We start from the raw sequence: 9714 nt of genomic DNA, 5'->3' as shown, positions 1-9714 counted from the left end.
GGCGCTGTACCAGTTCGTGCGCGAGTCCCTGCAGAGCGACTGGCTGCCTTTTGAGCTGCTGGCATCCGGGGGGCACAAGTTGGTGGAGGAAGAGACCCCGGCCTTCAAAGAGTGCGGGCTGGAGAGTCAGGTCCCCGCCCTGGGTCCCGCCCCTGGGCGGGGCCTGAAGCCGCGGGGGGGGGGGGAGGAAGGCGGGGCCGGGGCTCCCTGTGGGCCCCTGCTGCCAGGATCTGTCTTGATGTGGGACAGGGCCTAGGAGCAGGGTCTACCTTATGACTAGCATGACCTTGAATGACTTTGTAACTTCCTGGTGGCTCAGCTGCCTTCCTTTCTTAAAGGGGGGGGGAGGTCTTTTTTTTTTGTCTATCGTGGGGCTTGAACTCTGGCCTGGGCACTGCCCCTCAGCCCTTCAGCTCAAGGCTACCACTCTACCACTTGAGCCACAGCGCCACCTCTGGTTTTCTGGTGGTTCATTGGCAATCTAGAGTCTCACAGATTCCCCCTCCCCCCCCCCAAGCTGGCTTTGAACCATGATCCTCAGATCTCAGCCACCTGAGTAGCTAGGATTGCAGGCGTGAGCCACGGGCGCTGGGCAGGGTGGAGGTCTTCTGAGTCTTGGAATGAGATTGAGTTAAGACACAGGGACCTCGTGGGAGGCCACAGGCCGGACAGTGTGGGCAGATGTGGGAACCTGACGTTGTTTGCATCCAGTGGCTTTGGCTGGGTTCAAGTCTCTGAGCCCAGGTTCCCCTTCAGAGGAGTCTGCTGTAGGAGTGGCCAGCTCCACTTGACTGTCCTGTTGTGAGGTCCCACGGAGACAAGGTGACCTTTGATGTCCCACTGTAGGTGCCCTCTGCTCTCCTGACTTTCGCGTGGGATGCTGCTGTGCTGGAGGACATCAGGGCTGCAGGGACAGAGCTGGACTCCTCGGTGCTGAAACCGGAGCTCCTGGAGGCCATGGAGAAGCTCTCCTGAAATAAAAGCAGGGTTGGCTCGGCCTGCGGCTCTGTTTCATGCTCTCCCCATCCGTCCCTCCCTGGAGCTGCCCTGCCGCCTTGCCCCAGAGCCCCTGGCCATACGAGGGTGCTGGCTGGCTGTGTTGCTGTGTAAGGGGCCCATTCCAGAGACTTCGTCCCAAGCAGGGGTGCTACTGACATGCACTGGAGCCCACTAGGGACAGCACTGCATCTAAGGCCTCCCCAGCCACTGTCCTGTGGAGCCTAGGGTACTCCTAGGTGGGCCTCTCCCTGGGTCTAGCAGATCTGAGGTTTGAGGACAGGGCCCGCAAGCTGTGGACAGAGGCAGCACATAGATGTGTAATTTCTAAATTATGAACCTAAATAAAATAGGATATTTAACTATAGCTTCCTGGTGTTTTGTTGGGGCCCTAGACACGGCTCCCTACTCTCAGGGGCTTGTGTCTGGCCAGGCCATAGCCCCAGAAATGGAGAAGATACCTGTACCCACAATGCCCAGCCCTGAGAGGGTGCTGTTTTACGTTGCTGTAACAAGATGGCCAAGGCTGGCTGAAGTATGATTGTGTAGCTGTTTGGGTGGTAGATGACATGATGCGGGGGCCTGGGAGAGGCCAGGGTCACAAGGTGAGAGGAAACCAGTGGAGGGGCAGGGCCAGCTCCTTCGCAACAACATGTTCTTCACAACTATCTGGGCGCACGCCCTTGTCAGTACCAGGGCCCACTCCCTCTCAGCATGCTTGCTCATGCTGGTGCTCTACCACTTGAGCCACAGCTCCTGTCTAGCATTTTACTGGTTAGTTGGTGATGGCTTCCTATGGACAGGCTGGCTACCTCCGCCTCCTGAGCAGCTCCGATAACAGCTTGAGCCACCAACTCCTGAATCTCTTTTGAGGGTAATGACCTAGTTATCATCTCCCTAAGGGCTGTGCCTTAGAGGTTCTACCTCTTGAACTGTGGGCAACACCACATCCAGGCCACACCTGTGGCCTGAGGCTCCCATTTGTTCACACATGGCCAAAATTCTCAGGACCTGACTGTCCCTCCTGTGTCAGAAGGGTCTTTAGAGCACATGGGATCAAGTGACAGGCCCAGAGCTGGGATCATCCTGAACTATTCAAGACCCATCCTTCTCACAGGATCCTCGTAGGAGGCTGAAACAGACTGGGAGAAAGTGCACTGGGATAGAGAGGCTAGGTCCAGGAGTCAAGGGATGGGACTGGCCAGCATGGAATCTCCCTGGAACCCCCACCCCTGCAGCAGGGAGGCTGGTGTTGGGCCTTGGGCCTCTAACTGTGAGATAAATCTGCACCACTTCTGGCTTGTTCTACTGGACACGGGAGGCTAGATGCCTAGGGCTGAGAGTGTGTGTCCGGAGGCCACAGTGACTTGATCTGTCCATATAGAGCCCATTCCCACTCCAGGCTGACTCAAGGTGGTATCTGAGCCACCTGGCTCAAACCCTTCATGCCAGCCCGTGAGGGGGCTGTGGTTGCTGGCCCTCTGACCACTGCCACCTCTGACAGACTAAAAGTTTATTTTTTTGGTCGGTTGTGGGGCCTGAATTTGGCCTGGGAGTGTCCCTCAGCTCAAGGTGAGTGCTCTACCACTTGAGCCACAGCACTTCTGGCCTTTTCTGCTTACGTGGTGCTGAGGAATCAAACCCAGGGCCTCATGCATGCAAGGCAAGCACTCTACCACCGAGCCACCTTCCCAGACCATGAAGCCTTCAAGTTTTAAGGTCCTTCATTTCTTAGTGAGAAATAAGCAAAAATGTGTCACTATTAGTTCCCTCTGTGGCCACTAGCAGCTTTGTCAGCACTGCGCTGAACTGCACAAGCGTACCTGGGTATCTTCACCCTGGCCTGTCTTCCACCTGCCTACCTGTTCCCAGGATTCCAAGTTGCCAGGTGCCCTAGTAATATGGTCTAAGGACTGCATGTGTCCCTATTCCCCAGTAGAAGGGCCTGGCTGGACCCCATCTGGTTGATGTTTGTTTTTTCGGTTGTGGGGCTTGAACTGGACCCCATCTGGAACTAGGGTGGTAGGCTGTAGGAAAAGAGATGGGGGTCAGGTACTAGTGGTGCACAGCTAGAACCCTAGCTACTCAAGAGGCTGAGATCTGAGGATCATGAGCAACATGGTTAAAAGCCAACCCAGGCAGTTAAGTCCATAGGCTTAAAAAAAAAAAAATTGGTGGGCTGGGAAGGTGGCTCAGTGGTAGAGCACTTGCCTTGCATGCCTGAGGCCCTGGGTTCAATTCCTCAGCACCACATAAGCAAAAAGAAAAAAGCCAGAAGTGGTGCTGTGGCTCAAATGGTAGAGCGCTAGCCTTGAGCAACCAGACCCTCCCCCCCAAAAAAAGAAAAAAAAAATTGGTTGTGGGGCTTGGAACTCTGGGCCTGGGCGCTGTCCCTTAGCTCAAGGCTAGCACTGTCAGCTTAAGGCTAATTGCTCTAACATTTGAGCCAGTGTCACTTCCAGTTTTCTGGAGATAAGAGTCTCATGGACGGACTTTCCTGCCCTGGCTGGCTCTGAACCCTGATCCTCAGACCTCAGCCTCCTGAGTAGCTAGGGTTACAGGTGTAAGTCACCAGGCCTGGTTCCATGAGACTCTTATCACCAATGAACCAGCAAAAAGTTGGAAGCGGAGCTGTGGCTCAAGTGGGAAAGCACCAGCCTTGAGCAAAAAAGCTCAGGGCAGCGCCCAGGCATGTACAAAGAGTTGGGGGGAGGAGGATGAGTGAACTCAGGAACACACACTTGACTGAGCGGCAGAAGCACCTGTGCCAGGGCAGCCGGGGAAGCTGAGGAATTAAGGACTACACACCTGGGGCAACGCTTTCCCAGACCAGACCATACTGGGCCGCAGCTAGACACACTCACCAAAGAAATGATGCATCTGACACAAGACAGTTCAAGGCTAGAGAATAAGTTTATACACTTCCATATCAGTCCAGGCACTGGCCTCCAGGCCCCAGCATCCCTGTTGCTTCAATTCATTTACAGGCGTTTGACCCCAGCACCTAGGGGTGGGGGGGCAGCAGGCGGCCGGGAGGAGTCACCACCTTGCAATAATGCTTTATTAAAGGACAGATTATATGCAGCTTTTCTGGGAAATTTTTACACGTGTCTAAAGGAAAGGAATCAAGCATCCTATATAAAAACTCTCCAGGCCTCGGTGAGGCCAGCGAAGCAGGACAAAGTGCTCTTTACAGGAGTCCAAGTAGAAAGTTCAAGTATCCGGTCAGCGGTGGGGGCACCCAACGGTGCTGGGCCCTCAGGAGGCGCCGAGCGGGTTTGCGGGCAGCAGGCTCTCACCAGTGCCCAGCCCCACGGTGCCCTCAGCTCCAGAAGTGACTCTGCACGGCTGCTGGGCTTCTGAGGGAGGCAGAGAGGAGGGTCTTTGCGCAGCTGTATCCCTCAAGTTAGGTCCCCCGCCCCGGGGAAGAACCTTCTTGGGGGTGCATCTGGTGGGAGGGGGGAGGTACTGGGGCCCACTCACCGGCCCTGACTCCTCTCTGGTGACCAGCTGATGGGTGTGCCCATGGCTGGGCCCCTGAATTCCTTCTGCCCGGCTCGTGATCCCTCTGTACCTGCGGCTCTGCCCTCCTTACCAACATCGGGGATGTCCACTATCATGCAGTCGCTGTCCTCTTCCTCCTCCTCCTCCGTGTCTGCCTGGAACCCATCCATGTCCCCAGCTCCTGCCTGCACAGAGAAACCACAGACCGTCACAGGAAGGGGCGGACCCCTGCTGGGGCCTCCTCTCCCTCTTGCACACAGGGCAAAAAACCCAGTTCAACCCAATTTGACGGCTCAGTCTCCATACGTGAGCCCTATGGCCAGGGAAAGCCTGGAGGTGGGGGGAGTCCCCTAAAAAAACGAGCCATACTCCCACCTTGCAGAACTCCCCTTTACCACTGTCCACCTCACTACGAAAACCACCTGAGGACTTGTTGCTGGGACAAAACTGGAGGCTAGGTAAGGAGGAGACGAAATCTTTGAACTCCAAAGAAACAGTTCTGGGTTTCTGCTTGAAGAGGAACTGATGAAACACCTTCTCAGCACCTGCTTTTTGCAAGCCCCTAGAGGCCCATCTTGCTGCCCAGATCTCCGGCCAGACCAGCTGTGCCTGGGGTGCCACTGGGCAACTGCAGAGGTCTCAGAGTTCTGATTATCGGCCTCTGTCCCAGCAAGGACGGGATGCATCCGTGGCAGGGCAGGAGGGAAATCACGGTGCTTCTGCAACCAGTCCATAGCAAGGACCATCCAAGGACAGAGCTAGGCTTACTCTAGAGGGCAGCTTTCTCTCAGACCATTTTTTTTTGCTCATCCTGGAACTTGAACTGTGGGGGTTGTTCCTAACTTTTGTGCTCAAGACAGGTGCTCTACCACTCGATCCAGAGCTCCACTTCCAGCTTTTTCTGGCCAATTGGAGATAAGAGTCTCATGCACTTTCTTGCCCAGGCTGGCTTTGAACCATGACCCTCAGGTCTCAGCCTCCTGAATAGCCAGGGATTACAGGTGTGAGTCATGGGCACCTGGGTCTCAGACCACTTTTAAAGTTCTTCCACACAAATGTTTGCCTAAGAGGGGGATCCTTGTGGTGAGTGCCTGGAATCTTAGCTCGTTGGGAGGCTGAGACACTGGAATCCTGTGAGATTTGAAGCTAGCCAGGGTAAAAACAAACATCTCAGCCATTTCAACCAATCAAAACTGGGTCTGGTGACTCTCCTCTCATGCCTGTTATGTCGGAAGCCTGAGCAGGAAGACTGTGCACAGTCCAGGCCAGACTAGGCACACGTGTAAGACCCTAGCTGAAAAACAACTAAGACGAATAGGACTGGGGGCATGGTTCAAGTGGCAAAGCACAAGGACTTGAGTTAAAGTCCCAGTACCACCAAACAACAAACACAAAGAACAAAATCAGCAATAGCCAACAAATGACAGGCTTCCCGGCCTCTCAGGCAGGCTTCCTCTGCCAGTGGCCTGTCAACGCTCAGGGGGCGGTCCCACATCGGCTCTGGGTAGAGGCAACCCTGCCTTGGGAAAAGGTGGTGCCCCCTTTTTCCAGGCACCTACCTCCAGGACAATGCCCACAGCGTCTCATTGTGCCCATCAGCCACTAATTCTGGAGGGGCCAAGGCAGACCTAAGAGCTGCTGTGGTATCCGCAGGAAGAGCTGGTGGAAGTGGACATTTTCCTCTGATGGAGGAAAATCACCATCCTGCCTCCACTGGGCACCGGGTTCAGTGCACGCTTATGCAGAACGCACCCTGTGTTGAAGTCACAGGCTGTAACTGTCACTTCCCCATCACCACTGGCCCTGCCCAAGTACAAACACTGTGGTCAAGAAAGCAATGGAACTAATGTCTAGTGTTGTCTTCCTTTGTTTTTGACATAAGGTCTGTTACCAGGGCTGGCTTCAGAAGTCCTACGCTCCTGTAATCCTTTTGCCTCTAGAAGGCTGGGACCACAGATGCCTGCCACTATACTGGCCTGCCCTTTTCCTTTTCTTTTTTTGCAAGGTACTGGGGCTGGAACTTGGGGTCTTGCACTTGCTAGTCAGGTACTCTGCCCCTTGAGGTCCTGTGTGTGTCACTGGATCACTGGAGGCACCTCAGGGCTGGAAGCTGGACTGAGAGGTAAAGGAAAACATAGAAATGGAGGAAGCTCAGCCCACAAACATGCACACGAGACAATCTCTGTGGACGCCTAGCGGAGGACAGAGGCTACACAGCGGGCAGCGCCGGTGTACGTGGCATTCTCAGACCAGGGTCCCCAGGAAGGCACAGGACACAGATGTCTCCTGGGACATCCGAGGACCATGTGGCGGTGCTGCCCGTGCAGTGTCTGGCTTTGTTTCTCTGCACAGAATCCTGTGCTGGGTCTTTTTACAAAGTAGGTGGCAGCCCCAGGGCAAAGATGAGCCCCAAGCTGGGCGGGCACCGTGTGGCTTTCACTTAGGCCCTGTGCGCTACTGTGCCCATCCGAGGGCCCTGTGAAGCCCATCTGAGACCCCTCATGTCCCTGTCCCCCGAGCCTGGACTCCTCACAGGCCAGCTGGTGACTTGTTCTAGCAGTGGCAGAATTTCCTTCCCTGGAGGTTGGAAGAGGTGGAAAGCACCTCACAGTCCCTACCAGCACTCACTGCACCCTGGGAGGAGAGGGGGTCTCTAGATCACTTCCAACAAGTGGCGCCTGCCCCAGGGCAAGCCTGAGGGTGCAAAGGCGACACCCTGCTTGAATGCTAAGCACAGTCATGACTTTGAGTGGCCCCTAGCTTAGCCCTACCCAGGCAACAGCTGGACACAGTCTAAGATTGGGGAAATGCTAATGAGGAGGTCCTTTTGAGCCACAGCACCACTAACGGTTTTCTGGTGGTTCATTAGAGTTAAGAGTCTCATGGACTTTCCTGCCTGGGCTGGCTTTGAGCCGCAATCCTCAGATCTTAGTCTCCTAAGTAGCTAGGATTACTGGCGTGAGACCCTGGCATCTGGCTAACAAGGTTCTTAAGTTAGGGGACACTGTGTGCACAGGCCAGAGGTGCTGAGGCAGCCTCATGACACCAAGCCTGAGAGGTTTCCTCCAAATCCGGTGGCAGGGAGGCTCATGGTGCCTAACCCATGTGCCATGGGCAGCAGCAAGGTGCCAGGCACCTCCGTGCAACTATTTCTTCACCATGTCTCGGAGCACTTTATTCTACTCTTGCCAAGTAAACACGGCACACAGCCTGCTATCCACACTCCTGTGGGGAGAGGCATGTGCAGCTTGCCCCCCTGCAGAGCCGGGCCACGGTGAGCAGAGGTGCGTCCTCTGAGCGCCTCTCCTGTGCCGTGATCGCTCGGGTGTCCCGTGCACACGCTTCCTACACAGACGGGGACCCCGCCACTGACTGTGCTAAGGGACAGCAAGCATGAGTCGCCCCGCAGGGCCACCGGAGGGCCGGTCACCATGCAGCTGTGCCCCAAGAGCGAGCCCTAACTGGTGGAAGCGCACGTGACTGGGCAGGACCTGCGTGGGTGCTGCTTCTCAACCTCAGATGGCTGTAGGGCGGGTGTGTGCGCTCTGTGGAGGCGCCCTGGCGGCTCACCTGGCCATCATGCCTGCGCTTCTTCATGAACTGCGTGATGCACATGCTGCCCGCGGACTTCCGCTTCAGCGTCACGGGCGGGCCCGGGACGCTGCCAGTGTCCTCCCGGGACGCCGCAGGCTCCATGGTGACGTAGCTCCACTGACAGGGCACGGGCAGGTGCTCCTGGTCGAAGCTCTTCAGCACCTGTGCGTGGACGTACCAGCACATCCTGAAGTCCGGCCTCTTCTCGTACACCGAGTTCTCGGAGATGAGCCGCTTGAGCCGGGCTTTGGAGGGCACAGCGGCGGCCTCCTCGGTGGAGCTGGGGCTCGGAGGGCGGGAGGAGGTGGGGCTGGGGGGACTGGGGGCGCTCCCGGGACTCAGCAGGCCGCGGCGGCAGTGCTCCTGGAACTCCCGGATGATCACTTTGCTCCCGTTTACGTTGCCGTGCAGCAGCGGGAGCAGCTGGGCCAGGACTGGCGGGACAGGGGGAACAGGGAGGACTTGAGACACTTGGGAAAACATGCCCACAGCCTGGAGGCTGTGGGGTCACACAGCCAGGTTTAGGCAGTAGATAAGCCAGGGCCATGTGTGCCCAGCAGGCTCCCCAGGCCAGCACTGTTGAGCTGCCACAGGGACCTCAGCTGCCGTGGGCTCTTGCTCAGCCACCAGCTGCCGGGCACTCAGAAAGCTGAGAGGTGAGGCAGGGAGGTGTCACCCCCTCACTGTAGCAAGCACTCTGTTGGGGTCTGGTTGGTGGTGAAAATGACCAGGAACAAGACCACACTAAGAGTGGGTATGGTGAGGCCGGTCACCCCAACACTCCAGGGTGGGAGGATCCAAGTCTGAGGCCAGGTGGGCTGCAGAACAAGACCTTGTCTCCTAAGACTGGGGTGCAGCTCAGTGGCAGTAGCCATGCTTATCAGTACAGCCAAGGCCCTGGGTTCCATCCTCAGGATATGAAACCAGCCCGGGAGTGGGATTTGCAGGACCTACCCTCAGTGCTGTGGCCGTGCGTGTCAGCTCAGGTGAGCCTGCCCATCCACCCCAGACACCTGAGGCCTGACTCACTCTGCTGGTCTCTCTTCTCTCGCTTGGAAGCCTGGGGCGTCCGCTCTTCCTCGGGGGGCGCGGTGTCCAGCAGGCACACCGTGAATTGTTGCAGCAGCTTCAGCTCAGCGCTCGCGCAAGCGCTGTCAGTGGCCCACACGCAGCCCACCTTGACGGGCTGCAGGACACGGAACCGCTTGCCCTTGGCCAGGTACTCGTCCCACTCCTTGGCCTTCAGCTTCTGCCGCACCTTGTGGTTCTCCGGGTCGGCACACTCCTGCAGGTGGCAGACAAGGTTGTCCGGCGTCCCCATTTCTAGACAGTCTGGTGTGCACCTGACCAGGTATTTCCATTCAAGCCCCTTCCTGCCTCTCTGGCTAATGCACCCCACCGAGCAAGGCCACCTTGAGACCACTCTTCAAGCACGGGCCATCTAGGGCACAGCAGGACATTGTGACCTTTAAATCTGACCCCACGACTTTTTTTTTTTTTTTTGGTCACTCATGGGGCCTTACCTCTGGGCCTGGGCGCTGTCCCTCAGCTCTTCAGCTCAAGGCTAGCGCTCTACCACTTGAGCCACAGCGCCACTTCCGGCTTTTTTCTTTTTGCTTA

General features: G+C 56.6%; 2 protein-coding genes across 2 annotated transcripts in view; one reads left to right on the top strand and one right to left on the bottom strand.

Moving 5' to 3' along the window:
- The window catches only part of Ubxn6 (UBX domain protein 6), a 7348-nt gene extending 5985 nt beyond the window's left edge, over positions 1-1363 (top strand). Inside the window, exons 7-8 of the mRNA XM_013022647.1 lie at positions 2-121; positions 847-1363. Coding sequence (XP_012878101.1) covers positions 2-121; positions 847-975 — 249 coding nt within the window. The 3' untranslated portion in view covers positions 976-1363. The remainder of the gene's footprint in view (position 1; positions 122-846) is intronic.
- Positions 1364-3908: 2545 nt separating this feature from the next.
- The window catches only part of Chaf1a (chromatin assembly factor 1, subunit A (p150)), a 29815-nt gene continuing 24009 nt past the window's right edge, over positions 3909-9714 (bottom strand). Inside the window, exons 12-15 of the mRNA XM_013022874.1 lie at positions 9124-9379; positions 8071-8528; positions 4592-4685; positions 3909-4355 (exon numbers count right to left, since the gene is read on the bottom strand). Coding sequence (XP_012878328.1) covers positions 4255-4355; positions 4592-4685; positions 8071-8528; positions 9124-9379 — 909 coding nt within the window. The 3' untranslated portion in view covers positions 3909-4254. The remainder of the gene's footprint in view (positions 4356-4591; positions 4686-8070; positions 8529-9123; positions 9380-9714) is intronic.

The sequence above is a fragment of the Dipodomys ordii genome, unplaced genomic scaffold, assembly GCF_000151885.1.
Source record: "Dipodomys ordii isolate 6190 unplaced genomic scaffold, Dord_2.0 Scaffold64, whole genome shotgun sequence".
In the NCBI taxonomy this organism is placed as follows: domain Eukaryota; kingdom Metazoa; phylum Chordata; class Mammalia; order Rodentia; family Heteromyidae; genus Dipodomys; species Dipodomys ordii.
Note: the sequence above shows the minus strand (reverse complement) of the source record. Positions and strands in the feature narration are given on the sequence as shown.